This window comes from Protopterus annectens, chromosome 2.part0, assembly GCF_019279795.1.
Source record: "Protopterus annectens isolate FY-2018-M chromosome 2.part0, PAN1.0, whole genome shotgun sequence".
Taxonomy (NCBI): Eukaryota; Metazoa; Chordata; order Ceratodontiformes; family Protopteridae; genus Protopterus; species Protopterus annectens.
The window spans coordinates 935,293,944-935,318,035 of record NC_056728.1 but is presented as its reverse complement, the minus strand read 5'-3'; the positions used below and the strand labels follow the sequence as shown (position 1 = coordinate 935,318,035).

The window sequence follows — 24,092 nt, the reverse complement described above, 5'->3', positions numbered from 1 at the left end:
TGGTTAGAACTTCCCCAACAACTTACCTACACCCAACTCATTATCACCCACAATTGAATATACAAGCCAGACAGAATCCCAGCCTTGCAACAATTACTCCAACCATACTAATACTTGACAACTCCGTTCTACACACAAAATCCTCCTACAAGACTCAAAAAACAACAACAAGGCTGAGGATACCTTTTACTCCCACCATATTTCAAAAACCTGGTACACAATTCCCCAACACATTTTAAATTACAAACCCAACTCAATTCAAGAAACAGCTAAAATACCACCAGTATAGCAACTGGACCTGCTCTTGCATCAATCCAGGCCAATACATTCACTGTATGTTTTTTTCTTACCCATACCCCCCCAGAACAGTAACCATCTATGAACCCCTACTAATTTGCCAGAAATCTTTTCCTCTTCAAACACCCCGTCCTCTTTCTCTATCTATACTAACCTGACTAACAAAACTACACCTACCCTCAAATGCTTACTATGTAATAAAATAAAATAGTATACTCTGTAAAGAATGCTTATAATACTATCCTCTGATTTTTAATGAGATGGCCCTGATGAAATGTATATTTCTGTTTCTCTTATTACTTCAATGTACTTTTTCTGTTATATTAATGTTTATGTAACTTGTACTTCTGGAGCTTTTCTCCCTGGGACGATGCAGAAAGCAGGCTTACACCCAGACAGACTATCACAGTAAACAAATGTAAAATAAATAAATAAATAGAGTAGGAGGAGTTATGTTTGAGGGTATTTGGGGGGGAATGCTTGGGGTGAAAGGGGGTAAAAGTTGGAAATGAATGTCTGCTTACAGGTTCGCTGTATCTCCAGGCTTGGTGACTGTGGAACCATTAACCACCAGTTCACCTCATTGCTGTGTGTTGCCATTAAAGTTTCTAACATAGTGGTTGAAGGACTTATGGATGTTCATCGTGTTTCACTGTTGCAGTCATTACACTTGGGTTATCCTGCTGGCAGGCGACCCGCAGTCGGCCCGAATTCCAAAGTCTTGGTCCGGCGTCGGTTGCTGTCGCCTCTTCCCTGACGTCAGTGCGCCTGGGGTATAGAAGTTGCAACCGATGCCATTTTCTCCAGTCTTTCTTGCCGCGTGGTGCCCGAAGCAAAAGCAGTTCGCAAGTGCCGGTCGGCCGACTCCTGAGATTTTCAAAATGGAATTTCAGAACCGAAGTCTTCAATAAAGCTAAGTACCCCGTTGGGGAAACTTTTTCTTGCTCCAGACCGATGTCAGTAAAAGTTAATAATTGTATTTCTTGTGGGAAGCAAATACCTCATAAGGACTTTCACTCTTACTGCATTCCTTGCCTAGGCCCGGACCACGATGTCACTAGTTGTCGGTTTTGTGCTAGATTCAATAAACGCACTATTAAACGTTGGTCTGATTTTGCTTTACATTATTTTGGACGAAGATTTAATTACATAATGCCGTCGGAACAACCAATGACCGGAATGTATAAAAAACACAAGGACAAAGAAAAAGACAGGCATCCGAGGTCCAAAACTGACGACAAAGCCTCTTCTAGGCCAGTCGCCGGTTCACCGGTTCTCAGTGAGGTGCTTTCGCAGCCCCTGATACCCGCTACCTCAGAGCCACAGGCCATAACCGACAGCCATGTGGAGACACCAAGGCCTGTGGAAACTCAAGGTATTGGGCCTATGGAAAATATACCCTCAGATGGGTCCGGAGCCGCTGAGCCGGCACCGGCTTCTGAGGGTGTTTTCGGACCTTCACAGCTTACAATTAAAGCTACTACAGCAGCAAAAGCAAAGTCAAAAACACCATTAAAGACAAGGAAACAAGTGCAGCATTCTCCAGAACAGGCATCCACGACAAAGAAACAGATGGTTAAAATGGCTGAAGACCTTATAACTTTAATCAGGGGCTCCCATCCCACTCCTGACAAAAGGCCTAGGCAAGACACTGATTATGATTCCTCTGATCAGGTTTCCATTTCCTCTGATTCTTCTTCTGACCAGGGCTATTCTCTCCCTCCCTATGAGGAATCTGATGCTGAAGAGTCCATTCCTTCAGCCTCACTGCCTGAGGACTACTCTTTTGGGGAGACCCTGCACACCATGAGGGAGCATTTCCATTGGGAGAGCCAGGATTACTTAGAATCCAAGAAAAGGCTCAGAGATTTCCTTCTATTGCCTCAGCACAGGCCCTTGGCTATCCCCCCTGTGCTTGATATTGTAGATGATGTTTTTTCTGAATCCACTCTGTCTCCAGATTCTTTACTCCCTGCTCCAGTAAAGCCAGACAGGTACTACAGGGTCCCTGATTCTCATAAATTCCTTTACAAAAACCCCGCTGCAGACCCAGAAACTATTTCTCAGGGTCCTAAAGGGGTTAAAGCTTCCACTGCCAAAAATCCTGTCCCCTCAGATAGGGATTCCAGAGCTCTGGAATAGATGGGGGGAAAAAAGTTTACACTTCTGCTACTTTAGCTGTAAGAGCTTTAAACTGCCAGTTTCACATGCTTAAATATCAACAGTATCTCATGTCATTGTTAAAGCAGAAAATGGTTACAAATATAGAATGTCCTGACAGTAAAGAAATGCAGGATTTATTGCATGCAGTTGAACAAGTGGGAACGCATACTCTGCAATGTGGTTTTGATTCATTAGAGGCTTCTTGTAGAGCCGCAGTTACAGGCTCAGTTATTCGAAGACATGCTTGGTTGAAAGAACAAAGTTTACCTGACCATTTAAAGTGAAATTATTGGATGCTCCACTACAGCATGATGCTTTGTTTGGTGTTAAGGCAGAAGAGGTGTTAAAGAAAATGGAGGATAAAGCAAAGTCAATGCAAACTGTGAAAGATTTATTACAGGTTCAACTACCTAGATTTAGCAGAAACTGGCCTTCAAAAAATTGGTCCTTTCCAGTGTCAGACAGGCCACAAAGAGGCAGATACAGACGCCCAAGAGGCAGATCTCAGCCCCAAGGCTCCTACAGACCTAAACAATGCTACAGCCCCCAAAGGAGGAGAAGACAAATCACAACCTTATAGGAACCAGTCACAATGACTTCCCTCTGCAAATGCCAAGCTCTTATCAGTTGACAGCACCCCTAGGGGGAAAGCTAGCAATTTTTTCAAAAAATTGGCACATGATCACCCAAGACCAATGGGTGTTGAATATAGTATCTCAAGGGTACAGGTTCCACTTCCACACGCTTCCAAAACCAAAAGGTACGCAAAACCTGCCACAAAACCAATGGGCAGAGGCACAAAAACAGATTGCTGCTCTTATGGATATGGGAGCTATTCAAAAAGTTCCACAAGAAGAACAGGGCCAAGGATTTTACTTACACCTTTTCCTAGTACCCAGAAAGGACAAAGCATGGAGACCAATACTGGACCTGTCAATCCTAAATACTTTCCTGGATGTTCCAATATTCAAAATGTTAACACTACAACAACTTCTGCTCATGCTGGACAAAGAGGCTTGGCTAGTTACTTTGGATCTCAAGGAGGCATACTTGCACGTCCCAGTCAGACAATTGTGCAGAAGATACCTCAGATTTATAGCAGGCTCAATGCATTATCAATTCTCTGCACTGCCCTTTGGCCTATGGAAAATATACCCTCAGATGGGTCCGGAGCCGCTGAGCAGACACCGGCTTCTGAGGGTGTTTTCAGACCTTCACAGCTTACAATTAAAGCTACTACAGCAGCATATGGAATTAGTAGAATGCGCCCAGGGTCTTCACAAAATGCCTGGCACCAATAATCGCATTTTGCAGACAAAAAGGAATTCAAATATATCCCTACTTGGACGACTGCCTTATACAAGCAGAGAGCAAGGACATTCTTCTAAAACACCTGGCATTTGTAAAAAGATTGCTAATTTGCCTAGGGTACACAGTAAACAAAAAGAAATCAAAACTAGTGCCCTCTCAAGAGATAATATTCCTGGGTGCAAGCTTAAATACAACTGCCCAGATGGCTTATCTCATGCCAGACTAACAAAGGCAACTGACACATTACTTTCAAATGATGGCAACAAAGACCCAGCTCCCTGCAAGAAATATTCTGCAGGCCCTGGGTTTCATGGCTTCTTGCATTCTACTAATTCCATATGCCAAACTGCATATGAGGAAACTACAATGGTATTTAAAAAGTGTTTGGACTCAGCATTGTCACAGCCTAGACAATCATAACCTTGATTCCCCTGCCTACAACAGGAGTTTCGATGGTGGTCCCAGGCCTGTCACCACAACAAGGGGCAGCCTTTCACCTTACCTACAGCCAGGCAGACAATAACAACGGATGCATCGGATTATGTCTGGGGAGAACATATGGCAGGAAAATGTATTCAGGGCGCGTGGACCAAGGAACAAATGCATCTTCACATCAATCAAAAAGAGATGCTAGCTGTATAGAATGCCCTGACAGCCTTCAAGGACCTAATACATCCAGGACAATTATTAATAAAGACAGACAATACCACAGTTATGTAGTACATAAACAAGCAAGGTGGCACACATTCCTACCCCCTATGCAGACAAACCATGATTTTGTGGAACACAGCACTGACCTACCAGGTACATCTACAAGCACAATTCCTGCCAGGAACAAAGAATATACTGGCAGATGAACTAAGCAGAAATCTCATGGATCCTCATGAATGGAAGCTAAATCCACAAGTGTTCAGCATGATAACAAGGGAGTGGGGACGCCCAGACATAGATCTCTTTGCCTCCCCTCACAATTGTCAATTACAGAAATTTTGCACAAGAACTTATCACTCTCAAGCATGGAAAGTGGATGCACTATCTTTCAGCTGGAAAAACCTGACAGTCTATACCTTCCCTCTGATGCCTCTTCTCACCAAGGTGCTTCTAAAAGTCAGACAAGAGAGACCAAAAATGATCCTGATTGCACCAGACTGGCCACGCCAGCACTGGTATCCGATCCTAAAGATTTTGTCCCAAGGCCCACCTTGGCCTCTACCTCAAATCCCACAACTTTTAACACAGCAAAACAATCAGATTCTGCACAGTCAACTCAGAACCTTAAACCTAGCAGCATGGCAGATAAGGTAGCCACTCAGACTGCACCTCTCTCTAAAGCTGTTATAGATGTAATTTTGGAAGCCAGGAGACCTAGCACTAGGAAATCTTATGCAGAAAAATGGAAGAGATTCTGTGCTTGGAACCAGGCACAAGGGCTCGACCCTCTGGTCCCTAATATGCCTCAGATTTTGCAATACCTAACTGAGATGTTGGACAAAGGCCTATCTTTTTCTTCTACTAAAATCCATGCCTCTGCCATTTCAGCTCATTACAATACGGATTCTCCTATTTTCTCACATCCTCTACTACTACAGTACCTCAGAGGGGCAAAGAATATAAGACCCCCTAGGAGAGCACCAGTACCTACTTGGGACCTCAATTTTGTTTTAGAAAAACTAACACTGCCTCCTTTTGAACCAGCCAGCTCAGCTGATCTACAATTCTTGTCATGGAAAACTGCTCTGCTCCTAGCAATAACTTCAGCAAGAAGAATTCCAGACTTACAGGCATTGATGGCTGTGGAACCTTTCCTCATTTTTCACCAGGACAGGGTTTCTCTAAGGACAAACCCAACATTTATGGCAAAAGTGGTCTCCAATGTGGCCTTAAACCAAACTATTCATTTGCCTACTTTCTACCCAAATCCCCAGAATAAAGGGGAAAAACTTCTGCACTCTTTGGATATACAGAGACAACTACGTTTTTATTTGGACAAAACAAAAGCTTTCAGAAAAACTGAGCAACTGTAGCATATGCTGCCAGATCACAAGGGAAACCTTTTACAAAGCAGACAATCTCCAAATGGATAGGGCACTGCATCCGCTTCTGTTATGCGCAACATGGCAAATCTGTGCCCAAGGGCATTAGGCCTCATTCTACCAGAGCAGCAGCCACTTCAGCAGCTTTCCTTAGAGGAGTACCAACCAAAGACATTTTAGAAGCTGCAACCTGGAGCTCAGTGCACACTTTTACCAAGCACTACCACCTGACTCTCTACTCCAAATCCAGAGTAGGCTTTGCCACTGCAGTTCTGCAGGGCTTGTTAGCCTCACCAAATCCAATGTAGGCCCAGCCACCCAACCTCAGCTTTGGGATTCTACCCAAGTGTAATGACTGCAACAGTGAAACACGATGAACATAGTACAGTTGTGTACCTACCATAAATGTAGATGTTCGAGTGTATTCACTGTTGCAGTCCTGGTTACCCACCCACCATCCCCCTCTTTGCTGGGACTATTCTGTACTTCTCAACTCTATACAACCTATGTGGTGCATTTGCTTTTAGAGGAAGGAAATGTTTATAGTAATCTATGCATGGTTGTTTGGCATATTTTTATCTTTACAGACTTCATATCTGGGGACACCTGACATCTGGGGCAAGAAAAACTGAGGAAAATGGTGTTGGTTGCAACTTTTATACCCCAGGTGCACTGACGTCAAGAAAGAGGCGACAGCAGCTGACGCCAGACCAAGACTTTGGAACTCGGGCCAACTGTGGGTCACCTGCCAGCAGGATAACCCAAGTGTAATGAGTGCAACAGTGAAGACACTCGAACATCTACATTTATGGTAGGTACACAACTGTACTTTATCTTTTCCCCTGGGAGGCCATCTTAAACGTCAAAACTGGCTTTGCTTGACCCAGTTAGCCCTCTTAGTTGCCTATTTAGTTTAATGAGAGAGTTTTTATCTTTATGGGAATTACCCTTCCTAATTTTTGTCATATTTTTTTCCTTTTATTGTATATCTTGTTTAATTTGGGATGCCACCAGGGTAGTTTGTTACTGGGGCTATTCTCCAGCTTACTTCTGGTAGGTACAACAGCTTCCATGCAGCCATTGACGTATTCATACAGAGTTTCTGAGAGCATTTCAGAATAGGCTGCTGTGTTCTCGGGGTTTGGAGGGACACTGAATTTTGCCAAACCATCAGTTAATAAAAGGTAATTTGCCTTACAATAGTTCCAAATTATTAATGCTTTTTATTGGATTATGGAGTTGATTTTGATTTTGAAAGACACAGCTCAAGGGTCAGACCTTACCACAGAGGGCAAGACATGTTGGGTGCAGCGTTCTTCCATATTTTTGAGAATGAGGTCCAGTATATTGGTTCTTTAAGGATTAAGTGGTTGGGAGTAAACATGAGGCGGTTGCTACATTGTCTCAAAATGCACACATTCACAAAGCTGGCTACATGGAAATTAGGAAAGTGCATATCCATACTGTCCAGTCCTTTGATTAGTGAACTACACAGGGGGTGATGTATTGGGGTTAGAAGGTATTAAGGGTACTTTGTTGGTGCAGACTGATGATGGTGCTTTACTAGGGCAGATTATGCTAAATACTAAATTATACTAAATTTAATATTTACACAATACTGGATTCTACTAAATCTGTAGGAATTGCCACTCTATGCCCAACTAGATGCTTTAAGCTTGTCAGCACACAAGGTATTTGCTCTGTATTGCTGCTTTACAGGGTGCAGTTTTATGGATAATTCTATAGGAAAAATTTGCTTTCTTCGGGTTTGCTATTGTACAGGTCACTTCTAATCCATGCAAATGTACACAATTTTGTAGCAGCACAGAACCCCCCCCCAAAAAAACGAACTAATGAGCCTTCTCACCAATGAAATGACTATAATATGAGTCCTATTGGTATTTCCCAGGCAAACACCTCCTGCCACAAGATGAATAAACCCAGTCCACCTAATGTAAAAACACAGTAGAAAAGACATAAAAGTGCAATGCTACTATAAACCAAGTAAACAGCTAGCTGGAAATTTATTTTATTTATTTATTTTTTTGTAAGCCATGGTGGTGCAATGGTAGCATTGTTGTCTCACAGCAAGAGGTTCTCCTGTTCGATTCTTGGCTGGAGCGCCTTCTGTGTGGAGTCTGCATGTCCTCCCCACGGTCGAGTGGCATTCGAAAGACATGCGTGAATGGGCGTGCCTTCATTGACGGTTGGGCATCAGGCTGGCCCCTCAGCACTTTAAAAATCTGCTGCCAATCATTAGCAGACCAGAGTTCCACTGTGGTGACCCCTAACCGGGAAAAGCCAAAAGAAGAACAACAGCAACATTTTATTTATTTTACAATTGTTGACCGGGATAGTCCGACTGGATACATGTCCATGTTCAGCAGAGGCCCGGGGAGAAAAGCTCCAAACTTACAAACAGACAAGCAAGTTGCAGTTTATGCACAAACTATAGGTGCCAGAAGCTGTTAAAGACGGGGGTGGGGTGGGGGTGGAGGGTGACAGGGGCACTTAGTGAAATAAAAAGGGTAATTTTTTTATAACTATTCCCTTTTGGTGCTTGAATTAACATTTTCTGATTGGTCTTAGCTATCCCCATGGCTAATGTGTATATTAGCCCTAGTGAGAACAACTGTGATCATACCATAGATAATTTGAGGGAGCCATGTAAGGGATGCAGCATTTAGGAACTGCCTCTATTCATTAGTGACATGAGGGGCAATCCTGGAGTGCATTTTATATTACTCATCCTTGTATCCAAGTTGCATTTGAATATGGACAGGGATGAGCTTTTTTTTACTTGAATGAATAGTCTGTTCTGGAACAGTGGTAGCCTCTGTGATATATATACATCTCTCCACAACATTCAGTTTAGATACCTGGACTGAGTATTTTTGATGCCATTTGACTTGCTGATGTTCAGTAGGTCCATCTGTATTAGGTTGGAGGATGCTCCTATGTTATTCATCTTTTGTACTACACCTGAGTAGGGGATTGTATCAAAAGGCTTGGCCAGGTCAAGGTAATGTGGTGTGAACTGTTTTACCTTCATCCATTACTTTGGTAACAAGAGTAAAGCTTAAAATTTGCCCATGATTTTGAGCCTTTCACACTTTCCTCTAGGCTGTTTTCAAGCACATTTTTAGGGCCATGCATACATGTATGCATTCTTTGATTCACCTTCCTGATTGTATTAAATTATATTCCTTGTATAACACAGCACACTTGTTAGACTTAAGTTAGAGCGCATTTTAAATTTATTGTTTAAACATTTTTCCAGTAGGCAATGAAACAAAAATGCATTAACCAATAATGGCAAAACTGCCCTATTCAGAATATTTCCATCATAAAGGTCTACTTCCACACACAACTGCATTTTAAATTTGTTTGAACATTTTTCCAGTAGGCAATGAAGCAAATGCATGCACCAATAATGACAAAACTGCCCTATTTAGAGTGTTTCCATGATATCAGTCTACTTCCACACACAATTGCATTTTAAATTTGTTTGAAAATTTTTCCAGGAGGCAATGAAGCAAAATGCATGCACCAATAATGACAAAACTGTCCTATTCAGAACATTTCCATAACAGTCTACTTCCACACACAATATATAAATACAAAATCACAGTAGTGTAAGCTATAGGCATGTTGCACAGCTTCTTGAACCTATTTTCAATTTGGGGGGGGGGGGGTGCAAAAGGCCAAAAACCAGGGACACATTTTAAACATTGCTTGTATAATTTTGGAAAGTTGCTTGCATAAAATGTTGTGTTACGACCATCCATTTCACTGCCAATTCCTGAACCCAGAACCCTATGCACTACAGTCAGAGCAACATACCACTAAGCTAAACCAGCAGTTTCTTGAAAGACAGGAAGACAAATCTAAATGGCTATCATATCATTTAGTGAATTCAGTTCTCGCTTCTCACCATAGCTCCCAACCTCTTAGCATAAAAATACAGAACAAAGCCATTAATGGGGGAATACAGCCCCAAAATAGGGACGCATTTCAAATACTGATTTTATAACCTTAGAAAATTGCTAGAATAAAAGGTTTTGTTTTACCACTCCTGAAAAACAGAGGAACAGAACAAAAATGTGAGGCATAAATTCACAAGTGATGGTGGCTAGGGACTTTATGCTCTTTTTACCTGTACCTAAGTTACAAGGTTTGAGCCCGAGTACCTTTAGCAACCAGATGTATCCTGTTGGGGGTGTTTTCACACACACACACACACACACACACACACACACACACACACACACACACACACACACACACACACATATGCTTCTCTGTGGTATGTCTCATAGGTATGTACTAGGCTGTTGGACCTAGGGCCTATATAAGCCTAGTCAAAAAAGTACCCTGACTTTCGCCACCCAAGAAAATTATTTTCCTGTGCCCCTGTCGAGCAGAGCCACAGAAGTGATCCCTGGGGTGAATTTCCTATCTCCCATCCAATCATCAAGATTTTTCTTGAAGAGTGTTTATGAGGAGCTTTGTTTGATATAGATAGGTAGTCTGTTCCAGAGTATGGGAAGTCTCTGGGACAGGAATCTATCCCTCCACCAGTGTGATATAGTGTCACTTTCTGAAAAGCTTATGTCTGGCTAACAAAAGTAAGTTGACAAAATGTGTCTGCATGCTCATATCTTGAAAATTGTACAATTTTGTCTGTAAAACATTACAGAAATTATAATTCTGGATTTAAATGCACAATCTATTATAGTGCTGATGTAAAGACTGTGAATGTACTATTATTAACACAAAGAAAACATTGCTCACAAAGTGTATGTCTTTGTATTACGCTTTTTAAATGCCTATAAAAATGCTTTAGAATGCAAAGATATGTGTAGGCTGCTAGAGGTACATTCCTCATCACACTGGTGGTACTGACTCAATACTCTGGATTTCATCAGACCATAAATCAATTACAGGCAATACAGGATCAGCACCAGTTCCAAATGCTATCTACTGGGTTAGAAACTTGCAGGGAGACCTTTACATAAATAAAGCTTACGCATGTAGGAAATACTGTTAGCAGAATGAAGAAAATGATTAATGCCCAGTTTAGAACCAGCCTAAAACTGCTGAAGTCTGGATTACTGATCAATAAGAGGATTTACCAACTACTAAAGGCATTTTTCAATCAAGCTTGTTAACTATCCCCAAATTCCTTCTGTCAGACTATCACAGTAGAGCAATAGCAGGCTGACAGACTAATGAGGATTAGCAGAAAACTATGCAAACAAACTCCAACAATATTACGCAATGTGGGTTCAAGCTGGCTATGTCCTTTACAGACATAAAAATAAAATAGCTTTGGGCAAACAAACAAAACTCAGAACATGCAGTACACTCACAAGTGCAGGTACTTTCGCTAAAACTGCATGTAAAGAGGGAGGTGCTGGCTCACTCCCAGCCCCGCCTAATTGTTAAAGACATGACAGTCCCTTACAAACAACGTTAAAGGAACATGATTTTCCTAAAAACTAAAATGCCACATTTAAATAAATAAAACCAACACCAAATAAATTTGAACAGGAAAAACACAGCCTCGCTACAACTGGGCATTTCCTGGGCACTTGGTTAGGTGCAGTAAGTGTCAGGAAGTTACTTGTGTTACACAACTGCAAAAGTAGTACCAAAAATAGAAGAATATATATCCAACAGTTCAATTTACAGAAGGCACCACTCACCCGCATACTGTTTAGCTAACTGTGCAAGCTCCTCTTTTTCAAATAAATATTGCTTGGCACATAACCAGTACCGAATCACCAGCACTAGCAAAACAAGAGAAATGGAAACTACAACGATCCTAACACTTCTAGATAATAGACGCATATTAGTATTAGAAAAATAAACAAGCTGCAGCAAAGAAAACACATAGCAAAAATATAAAATTACATTAAATTGAATCAAAACCCTACCCTCATGAGAAAATCCCCTCCCGACGTGTTAATACTATCGCAAATACACCTAGTCTCCCAGTAACAGCCAGTCCAAATTCCATGTATTCGCATTTGAAACCCGGAAATATGTGCACTGCACGATGATGTCAGCTAAAGCATGAAAATAAGAAGTGATAATTTGGGACAGTTGGGAGGTTGGATGATCTGTAAAAGTGGGGGGGGGCTCCCCTCCCCCCTTCATCTATGGTTCCGGCACCCATGGCATAAACATATTGTATTAACATACAAGTTACAGTCTCACATTTCAAGCCTATGAAGAATACAGTTTATATTCAGAAATATAAACAAATATGTTACAGTTTCTCTTATCATAATTATAGGTGCAGCTTATATATAGAGTATCTGCAAAGAAGTTACAATTTCTCTTTTCAAACCTTTTAGTGTAAGAGTTTAGTCACTGTGACTAAAAAATTGCAGGGATATGGAAGTAGATGAGGCTTTAGTCAGGGTTAGAGAAAGAACATAACCAGTGAGTTTTAAAATAGTAGGTTAAATTCTTTTTGAACTGATTAAGGGAGGGGTTCAGAGTAAGGTCGGATGGGAGCGAATTCCAGGTTTTGCCGACTGAATTTGCAAACAAAGATTCTCCAGATTTGTTGTTAGCTTTAACAGATTGAACCAAAAGTTTTGCAGTTGAATGAAGTGGCCTAGCATTTTTGTAGGGATGGATAATGTTTTTAAGGGAGGGTGTTTTTTCTGGATGGTTAATAATCTTGAATGCTACAGTAAGTTCATTATAATGAATTAGCCTGGGGAGTTCTAGTCATCCTAAGATATTTAGATTTTGACAATGGTGTGTCCTGTAGGAAGTTCCTGTGGAAAACCTGGCAATTTGATTGTAGCAGATAAGCAGATAGAAAGTTTTCTGAGATCAGTTTTGTTCTAGTTAGTGAGTATTGGTAAGACATAGAGTAGATTTGAATGCAGATGGGTATGGGCAATGACAGTCCTAGCTAGAGGGGTTAGGAAAGGTTTGTTTTTGTGTAGGGGAGCCAAGTTTTTCATATATGCGGTTGTTGTCTATTATAACACCCAGGAGTTTGGTATACATATCTGGTGAGATTATGGTCCCATTGCTAGATGTTATAGTAAACGAAGGTTGAAAGGATTTGCGAGTAGGGGAGAAGAGCAATAACTTTGTTTTATTAGGGTTTAATATCAGCTGTTGATTAGAGATCCAGTTTTTCACTGTATTAAAGGTTTCTTAGTTAAACTAAGGAGATCTGTAGGGGTAGAGGCTGAGCAAATCAGGGTGGAGTATTGGCATATTGTATACAGGTTGCATCTGGGATTACAGTGTGGATGTCACTGATAAAGAGGAAGAAAAGAAGAGGACCTAATATGGAGCCTTGAGGGACACCAAGGGTAACGGGGAGAAGGGTGGAGAGTTTGTCCTGCCAAAGGACAGCCTGCTGTCTTCCACTAAGATACGATTGAAACCATTTTATGGCATGGTTGTTTAGGGATATTTTATTTAGGGTAAGTAAGAGTAGCTGGTGGTTAACCATGTCGAAGGCCTTGGAAAGATCAAGAAACAGGGCAGAAGATGGCTTGTTGTTGTTACGGTTGAATTTATGACATTAGAAAAGGAGAGGAGGGCTGAGGTGGTATTGTGCTGTGGTCTAAATCCATGCTGGGAGTTGGCCAGAATATTATGTTGAATAAGGTTGTTTAAGAGTTGTTTATGGATACACTTTTCCATAATTTTAACCAGAGGGGAAAGGATAGCTATTGGTCTATAGATTGAAAGCTCAATGGAGTTGCCTCCTTTGTGGAGTGGTATGGCATGTGATATTTTCCAGATAGAGGGGATAGAGGCTTCAGTTATGGTTCTGTTTATCAAAAATAGAGATAGGGTATGCTATAACATCAGCTTTTTGCAGGTAGTCTGTTGAGAGGAGGTCAGCTGAAAGGGTGGTTGGTTTGAGTTTTTTAATTAGGGTGTTTGTGTTTGGAACTTGTTTTATAAATGTGCGAGAGTTACTGACCTTAATGATTAGGTTGCGGGTTAAGGTAAGTGCATATGTTTTAAAATGTTTACTGTTTCTTTTTTTGTTAGATGTGTGGTTGGGTTATGTGAATATGTGTATTTAGTTGTTTACTGTTTTTTGGGAGGGGGGTATAATTAGGGTTAGGGTATGTGTTTGGAAGTGTTTAATGTTTTTTTTTTTTTTGAGGGGTGTTGGAACTGCGATTTCTTTCCATAGGAAATAAATCGCTGTTCTGTGGTTTCGACATTTTCAGCGTTCACTGAATATGTGTTGATGTAACACCATTTGCTGTTTTCAGTATTTGGTGTTATAATATGAACCCAGAGTTGTGGATTGCCCTGGGTGGAGGAGTCTGTTAATACCTGCCCAGAACTTCTGTGGCTTGTTGTGGTGTTTCTGCTGTAGATGGCAGAACTATTTTTTTTTTTTTGTCTAGTAATATGGATTATTTTGTATCAGTCCTATATTGTCAAAATTTGAGTTGATCTTCTTCTTTAGAGGCGTGCCACGTGTTACAGGCATTATTTCTTTGGATGAGCTTTAGTTTGGTTTCTTTAGTGAGCCAGGGGGCAACTTTTGTTTTAATTCTAATAGAGCATGCAGGTGCATGGTTGTCAAGGCTGGCCAGGAATGTGTTATTAAAGTGTGTTACTGTCTCATCTAGTAGTAGTTGTTTTAGAATTGAACAGTTGTATAATTTAAGTTCTTCTAAGAATTTATTAAGGTTGAAGTTTTTATTTATTATTGTTTTATAGGTGGGTAGATGTGGACATTCAAATTTATGCCTAAAAGTATACATTAAGAAATGATCGCTTAGATCTTCAGGAAGAGTACCTAATTTTTACATGTGGTGGGGGCTATTAATTAGTATCCAGTCTAGAATACTTTCTTTATTGTTAGGCTTGCTGATCCTAGGGGGGAGGTTATAGTTTGTGTAAAACCATGTAGAATTACGTAATGGTTGGGGTCTCTGCAATACAGGTGTTACAATCTATATTGAGATCCCCTAGAAAAAGGGTCTCTTGGGGGTAGGCATTGGATAGCCAGTTCAGGATGTCTTCTAGGGTTATTTCCTGGGGGAATATAGACACAGACTATGTTTATACATTTGTTTTTATTTATTTGTAGTTTGGAAATCATAATTTCTTCTTTGTTAAATATAGGTGGTTGATGGTTGCCTAGCGTAACATTTAGGGTGGTTTTATAGAGAACAGAAACCCCTCCCCCTTTCCTGGTAGTACAATATAGCCTGAGTATATTATACCCTGGAGGTAGAATTTCATTATCTGGTGTAGTTGGTTTTAACCATGTTTCAGTGAGACAAAGTATGTCGGGGGAGTAGGTTGTCAGGAGGGCATGGAGGTTGTGGACCTTATTGCTGATGCTTCTAATGTTTAAGTAGTGAGTTGGGGGGGTCTATTTAGGCTTTGGGTTATGTTTGAGCTGCTATGATTAGAGTTAGTGGTGTCTGGGTGTGGTGGCCCAGGGTTGGGATGGATATCCCCATCAATAGTAAGGGTGTGGGGCAAACTAGCTATGAGCTTTAGAAATTTATTTGTCAGTTTTTGGTAGTATTTAGTTTTGATGTTAACATATCTGGGTATAACAGGGTAAAGGAGTTGGCGTTGATGGACATGAATGAGTGGGGAGAATGGTTTGAGAGGATTGGGGTGGTAGCAAGGCATTTGGGATGGTTGAATCCTATACGGGACTGGTTTTCATAGATGGTGAGAGAATAAAGGGTGTTTAGTAAAGGTAGGGTGTAGAGCAGAGGTGGTATTTTAGAATACATAGTAAGTATTAGAGACATAATGGGGGGAATATACTCCTGGTAGGTAGGCAACTAAGTGTAATCGTAGGTAGGGAGATTGTGGAAGGTATGGGTTATAAATGAATTCCTGTTAACAGTTGGTGAAGGAGAGTGAGGGGGTGTAGCCGAGGGGTTATAAATTCAGAAGTATGGGGGTGGGTGAGAATAGGGGGCAGGGAGGGGCACAAAGTGAGACAAGAGGGCAAGTGGAGCAGGGCTCAACCACACCAGTGGAATCCTCAGAGCTTGTGATTAAAGTAAGAGGCTTTTTTCTTGCTTTCTTACTTGCTTTAAATTCTAATCTATGTTCTGTTTTTAAACACAGACAGCACCTTTAACATTACAATCCCTTGCTGAAGGAAGTTCAAGACAGTCAGTCTTATAGCAGTAAAAGTGAAAGAGAGAGCATTTTTTTTTTTTACAAAAAAATTCAGGGAAATGCAGACATAAAAGCAAGAAACACTAGTGATCACTCAAAATAAGTTATGATTTAGCAATCAAAGTTACTTAACGTTTCCTGGTTGGCACTAGATAAAGTGCAGGCTATGGCTCCAAGCTTTGCTCAGCTCCAGGAAAATGAGAAAGAGGTTTACCAAAGAGCAATATTGGTTTGCTGGGTGGGCACTCAGTATCATGGATCTATAGGAAAGAGTGGATGGAAAAAGTACATAAATAGCTTATACAACACTCAATAGCAATAAAAGAGAGAAAGGGAGGGACTTAGGAAATCAGATTATCATAAGCGGTGTAAGCCACAGGTTCCCTATTACATGATCAAAACCATAGGCTATTGAACACCTAAAGGTCAATCATTAAATGTCAAAGTCTGAAAATTGCAAACTGTATTTTGTTCTTTCTCCACTGTAGAGTGATCTCAAAGTTGGTATATTTAGTTAGCGGGGTGTGGGTGCACATCCCCCCAAATGGGGGTGTGTGTGGGTGGTGAAGCCCCACTTCATTTCTGTTTAAATCTTTTTTTTTTATTTGGCCAACAGCATTGCTTCCCTATTTGGAAACATCCGTTTGTGATGTTAAGGGTTCGATATTTCATGATTGACCTTTAGGTGTTCGGAAATTTAAGGTTTCAGCCACATAATATAGACCCTAGGCCACAGACACAGCCTTATAAAATAATGGCAGCAAAGTGGTGAGAGTGTTGGGAAAATACTCAAGAATGAAGCTGGTTAACTAGAGGTGCATTCAGTCAAATAAAGGGTAATATTGGAGATCTTTCAGAAACTCTAGCTTAAAGTTTTAGTGGAGGATGGGGCAGACACAGAATGCAACTTTAAGCAGATAAATGATAAGAAGAAGAATATAAAAGCACTGAAGTACAAACCAGAACACAAACAATTCTCTCACTACTGAAATCCTACTGCATTTTAAGGCATCAGACTATGCAGACATTTGCCAGTAACATTAATATAGAATTCATTGCTTTGTAGCAAGATAGGTAAATATTGCTTTGTGACATTAAAGCTGAATAAATGTACACACATATCACCTTGCTTTATCTTTGTTTGCTTCTCTGCAGTGCCTGCTTAACTCACTAAACCCTTTTAAATGATACAAATAAGGATTATGTTTTTCTTCTTCCATCAGGACTCCAGTTGGAAGAGGAAGAGCTTGGCTTCGTCTTGCCTTGATGCAGAAGAAACTTTCAGATTACATAAAAGCTCTAATCAAAAGAAAGGACCTTCTCAGGTGAGCATTGACATCAGATAATGTTCTTATATGCTGACTGTATAACTCTTGTAATACATACCACTGCAGTTTTCGCATACCAAATGTATTCTGAAAAATAATTTGTCTGTTTCCAGATATGACACTTTATCCCAACATTACTAGCATTATCCAATCTTATTATCAATGAAGTCATTTAACAGCTTCTGTTTTATTTTCATTTGTGGGACACTAACCATTAGCATTTTCTGTTACTGATGACCTAATATTTGTATTGACAAAGTTAGGGCAGGTTTAGCTGTAATATTTATAGTGTGCATGGCTCTACAATATTTGCAGTACTAATTCCATTCTCTTGGAAAAACACCTTATTGGTAATGCAGTCTAACAGTGCCCTTCATGTTTCTGTGGTATATCACACTGTTTAATGACCCTTGGAATCAGATTTGAAATTTTAATTTTCCTGATTTTTTTAAATTTGATATTAAGTAGGTGCAGCTTGTTGAGTGTGGAAGTTGGAAGGGGAGTTGTACCCACAGTGCCCAGGAATTAATGACATCAGGCAAGGATTTTGCTCTCTTGTGTCCAAGTCATTCCACTAAAATGATGTGTGCTTTCTAACCATGTTAATCATGTGTCAACAATGTATGTTCTGAGAGCGAGAGATACTGTGTACTGCTTCACCAGTCTGTTGACATGATTATTGAATTTACAAAAGACCCACAGACTGAATGTTGGTTCTTTTGTTTTGTAAGTAAAGTAAAAACTCAAAGAAATGATGGCTGATGGCACAACTCTCAGCGTAAACAGATGTACATATTTTGATATTTATCTTTTGTTTAATGCTTGCCTTCAAGTGATTTTCTTTCTGCTGTAAGTACGCTCTTTGTGTAGTTTTCCCTTCTTCTCCTCATTCTCTATTTCATTCCTTACCTCCGGCCTTCCCTCAAACGTAGGTAGCACCTACCTAGCTTCGCTTTCCTCTAATTCATTACCTCTTTATACAATTTGTATATTATCTCCTACAGTTCAGGTAAACCTTATAGATAACAGACCCATATGAGTCTTAGTCAGCAGTCTCTGGTGAAATTTAAAAGGAAGAAAACATTGCTCATAAATAATGTTCACCAAAATTACATTTGTCCTTTTACTTGAATTAGCTGAGGATTTACTTTATAATAATCAAAACATACTTTAGTTTCAGTGACTTAAAAGTGTTAGCTCTTATTAACCCTACATAGATATTATATACTGCTCTCCTGTTTTCAACACTTTCTTAAATATCTGTTCTGTGCCCCTTAAACAAATAAGGAAAGTTAATTCAAGTAAGTTGATTTCTATTTCTGTATAATGATGTACAGTTGTTTTATTAGTAAGGCCAGTACTACTGTTGACACCTGTGGATACTTTACATTTAACATTATTTACTGTTATTATGAACACCCTTTCAGACTTAATGTTACTTGTAGAGCAGCTTGTATTACCTTTGTACATGCCCTTTAACTTAGTCACTTGAATGTATACTAGTCATTTTTTGTACTTCTTGTGACACACCTGCTGTATATTAGGAAGTTTTGTGCTTTTTTCCCAATTTAACTTAGATGTCATTTTAATTTGTATTTATTATTACATGAACCTACTCTGGGCATTTTCTTAAGGAGTTTTTTTTGTATAAATGAAAGAGACTTAACCCAGTAAATATAAGAGAACTAAAAAGCAAACAATTAAATAAAAGAAGACTCCCACTGTTGGTGTTATGAGCTGTGATCATCATGATGCTAAACCTGTTGCTCTATTAACTTTTTAATTAACTTTGAGTCCTTTTTAAAAAGTATCCCTGGTGTTGTCTAGTATTTCTCTCAACTTTGTCTGCGGCATGGCTGTTTAGAGGTGTGGTGCCCTCCCCACAGACACACATCCTTCCCTCTCAGCTATCCCAGATTTCCCTCCTGTTTTGTTTATCATAATTCTTGGTCTCTTGCAGTCAGTCAGTAATGCCAGAGAGTGAGTTTCATGCTTCTAATTGTTTCAAAAGTAAATAGCTTCCAAGCTCTTTTCAGTCGGTGTAGAGAGGTAAATGAGTTGCTGTTTGTGCCGATGGTACAGGATTTGATGTTTTTTCTCCTAGTTTTAATGTCAATTTTTAAAGTGATTTAAGGTAATATTTAAAAGCTATCCCTGCTATCTAGTGGTAGTGCAGTAGACGAAAGCTCTGCTAACGAGCTGTTTGTGCCTGCTGAGGATACAGGGTTTGAATCTTTTAATTAATCTAACTTAAGTGCTTTTAGGGAAGTATTTAAAGAGTAGCCATGGTGTCTAGTATCCCCACTACCTCAAATGTATTTTCTGCAGCAAAATATGTTGTTCTAATAACTTTCTAAGTGACTACAGGCTAAGATTTAGATTATCACGGGCATTTAGTGTTTTCCCACACTCCACATCTTTCATAATGCAAAAGAAACATTGACATGGGAAAGAAACAGATGCAATATGGTGCAATATTTATGCAGAGGAGTAAGCCAAATTAACTAATACAAAAAAGCAGTTCCAAAGATATTTGAAAAGAAATACAGTCTAAGGCACCCAGATATGGAAAATTGCACAGCACAAAAAATAAGATCATAAAGGGAGAACACCGAGGAGTAGATTTGTAAAGCAGAAGTTAAACATATAGAAGGTGAAGTTAAGGAATACCTGCAAGTGAAGGATTTAGTGTAGAAAGTCTAGCACAGGTTTTATCACAGCATGATGGAACAATGAGTCTCCATAGTAACGGGAAACAGGTGAAGTGCATGACATCTAAAGAAGAAATATGGACACGGGAAAGAAAAAGAGATTTTAATATGGTGTAATATTTATGCACAGGAGAAAGCAAAACTAATCAATTAAAAAAAAAAAACAGCACCACAAGTTATTTGAAGAGAAATACACAAAGGCTTACCACAAAAATACACGGTAGTAAAGGAAGAGAAGAAATCAAATGCCATCAAGGAAGTATGGAATTGAAAAAAAACTATATAGCAATTAGGACAAGATGTGTCATTGTTAGAAAAGTATAGAAGAGGGAACAGATTAAAAAAGTAAATAGAAACGTAAATGTCATAAAAGCACTGCACAGTGTTAGAACAGACCAGGATCTATTGTACACTATTGCAAATAATAAACTAAAGATATCAGCACAGGCAGAAAAACTAAGATATGCAGACAGATATGAAAGAAAAGTACAAAATAAGCAATTCATTGATGACTCAAAAACATTTTATAGAGAACTGGAGAACAAAGCAAGAAAAAAAATAGACACATTTTGGAGAAATATCTTTGAGGACCCTGTGGAACATAGTAAAGATGCTGAGTGGATTGAAGAAGTAAAAGAAACAGGGAGAAATTCAAATATACAGGATATGAAATGGGATGAAATAACAGCAAAAGAAATTGAAACAAAATTAAGAAAATCTCCTAACTGGAAAACTCCAGCCGAAAATGCAGTCCCTATGTTTTGGCTAAAAGTATTAACATCTTTACATGAAGATTTAACCATGAGTAAGAACTACTTATATAGCCACCCTGAACAGACACCAACCTGGTTAACAAAAGGAGAAACAACATTTCTCCTTAACAGTGAACCTGTAAGCTATCTTAAAAAACATAGACCAAATACTTGCCTTTGAGAAATGCATAAACTATACACTGGAACTGATGCCAACACAGTTTATAGTTATTTGAAGAAAACTCAATAGTGGCAGTAGAATAAAAGGGTAACAAAAGAAATTCATGTGGAGCAAAGGATCATTTGTTGTTGTTATAAAAGTTATAATGGAATATTGTAAAAAGGGGAAGCCTAAATATGACATGGATAGATTATAAAAAAAAAATTTGGCAACATCTGACATTCATGGATAAAGGAGTGCCTACAGATGTATGAGATACACCTACATTGAGCAATTACATTACAGTGACCATGAAACAGTGGCAAACCACTCTGCAGCTAAGCCATGATATAGGACAAATTATTATCCCAAGGATAACAATTCAAAGGTGGATATTTCAGGGTGACTCTTTAAGATTAAGCTATGGTTGCAATTTGGCTTCCAGAAAACAACATAGTATAAAGACCTCTCATCATCATTTTGTGGATGATTTAAAGTTGTATAGTTCAAGAGGTGAGAAGTTGAAAGCACAACTGGAAGTGGTCAAAACTTTCTCAGATAATATACGAATGTTTTTTGATCTTCATAAACGTGCAAAAGCAACTGTGGTGGTGGTGCTGCGGTAGCGTTGTCGCCTCACAGTTTGACATTGCCCGTTCGATTCTCAGTTAGAGCGTCTTCTGTGTATCGACATGCATGAATGGGCATTCCTTCGTTGAAGGTTGTGCGTTAGGCCCGGCAAGCCAGCGCGTAAAAATCTACTGCCAATCATTAGCGGACCGGAGTTCTGCTGTGGCGACCCCTAACCGGGAAAAGCCGAAAGACACAAACATAAACGTGCAAAAGCATCATTTAAAGCAGAAAATCTACAGCACCAAGAAAATAGTCTGGAACAGGAATGTGATATAAAGGAACTTGAGCAGGAGGGAGTGTATAACCGTTTAGGAATTGATGAAGGGTCAACAATAAAACATGAAGAAAACTCAGTCAGGAATATTTTAGAAGACTAAAAATTAATACTGAAAACAGCCCTGACATCTAGAAACAAAGCCCTAGCTATAAACTGATTTGCTCTTCCTGTTGTAACTTATAGTTTTGGAGAGCTTTACTGACCCCAAATGGTATTGGATCAGATGGACAGGAAACCAAGAAAAAAGCTTCACGCTTATCAAATGGTATATAAAAATCATTGCATTCCAAGATTATATGTTCCTCATTTTGAAGGAGGTATGGGCCTCCTCAAAGTGATCACATATATAGAGCTGCAGTCATAGGACTGCATATATATCTGCTGATCTCATCAGATCCAAACACAGTGAAAGTTTTGAAACATGAAGAGAGCAAATCTAAGATCTTCCCTGCTTAGTTTAACAGAACCATATTGGTGTCAAGCTGGAAGGGAAACTAAACCAGAAGTAGGAAAAAATCAGGCAGCAATTAAATGTGCCAAAAAGAAAGAATATAAGGAGAAGGATCATATGAGAAGTAAGAAATGTAGAAAATGCATAAGTATAGTTTCAATACAGAAAACTCCTGAAACAACCTCATGTCAAATCAGATTTTGATGCAGGAATGGTTAAGAACAGGTGAATTTAAACCAAAAGATGAAAGGTTAATATCAGTGTCCCAGGATAATGGGTTATATACACGTTGGTTTACAAAGTCCATTGAACATGTGGGAGAAACAGGCTAATGCAGGTTCTGTAAAACAGAACTGGAAACAGTCTTACTTCTTGCTGAGTGGGATACACAGATGGCAAACAGACTGTATACTGAAAGGCATAATAAAGTGGCAAGAGTTTTGCACTGGTGATTGTGCGAACATTACAGTATTGAAGTAGCTGAGTAATAATGAAAACAAGACAAAGAGAATGATGAATTTTATATCACATAGGATCACCTATTACCAAAGGTTTAAAAAATAGATGTGAGAAAACCAGATATAGTAGGCTATGAAAAGAATACGAAAGTAACATTGATCATTGAAGTTTCTACATCCAGTAATTACACTGTTTTGCATACAGAGAGACAGAAAGTCATAAAATACCAGTATTGGTTAGCATAAATGAGGGCAATGTGAAAGAAGAATACCTAGATAGTTGCAATAGTAGTTGGAGCAATGGGTCTCATAAAACGAGTTAAAAGAGTATTTTCGGATAATATCAAAGATTGAAACAATACTAATATCACAAACTTTAGTCATACTTTGACTTAGGAACTGGGTCCACGTGTGTGTGTGTGTGTGTGTGTGTGTGTGTGTGTGTGTGTGTGTGTGTGTGTGTATGTGTGTGTGTGTGTGTGTGTGTGTGTGTATACACACATGCACACACACACACACACACACATATTGTCATCATCGTCATCATCACCATCGACAACCCCCTTTTTCTCATTTTCTACACGTGGGTAAGGATGTTGTGTCCTTGTCACCATCTCTCCCTATTCATTGTCAATCTCCTTCATTCTTCAGTGCTCATGCCTGACTGACACAAGTCATCTGTCACACAGTTCATCCACCTCTTTGCTGTATGCCCTCATTTCCTCTTGCCTTCTTCACAAGATTGTCTTCTACTTTCCTGTACATGTGCCTGAACCACCATAGACTGTTCTCCTTGACGTTGTCTGTAGTTGGAGCTACTGTGATATCAGCTCTTATGTCCTTATTTCCTTTCTAGCCCACAGTGTGCATCCTACCTCTCATCTCAGGCAATTTATCTCCATCACCTCTAGCTTCCTCAAGCACTCTGCCTTTACTGCCAGGTTTCTCTACCATACAGTAGTCCTGGTTGTACCACTGTTTTGTACTCCTTACTTTTCAGCTTCATTGCCACTCTTCTGCCATACACTACACCTGACACTATGAGCCAGTTGTCTGCAGCCGCTCTGATTCTAGGTTTGTCGTCTGTATTAAGACTTCCATTTTCCTCAACCCCCCATCCCACGTACTTGAAGTTGTTAATCTGTCCCACTGTTTTTCTTCTATCTTAGTTCTCAACTTCTTCTGACTTCCCCTATTTGCTGCCATTACAAATGTCTTATCTGTACTCATTTTCAGCCCGTGTGCCTTCAGTTTTACATTTCTTTCTCCTGTCCTTTGCAGAAGTTCTTGCTCAGAGTCTGCCTCTAATGCCACATTGTCTGCATACAGCAACTTTGTTGATCTGTCCCCTCCATGA

At 39.6% G+C, this 24,092-nt stretch overlaps 1 protein-coding gene across 7 annotated transcripts in view; it reads left to right on the top strand.

Annotated features, from left to right (window-relative positions):
- Positions 1–24,092, top strand: part of LOC122793310 (protein RUFY3-like) — a 1,534,975-nt gene that overhangs the window by 207,243 nt on the left and 1,303,640 nt on the right. For all 7 annotated transcript variants that reach the window (XM_044061194.1, XM_044061195.1, XM_044061197.1 and 4 more), the window contains exon 4: positions 17,189–17,290. In XM_044061194.1, the coding sequence (XP_043917129.1) occupies positions 17,189–17,290 (102 nt within the window). The remainder of the gene's footprint in view (positions 1–17,188; positions 17,291–24,092) is intronic.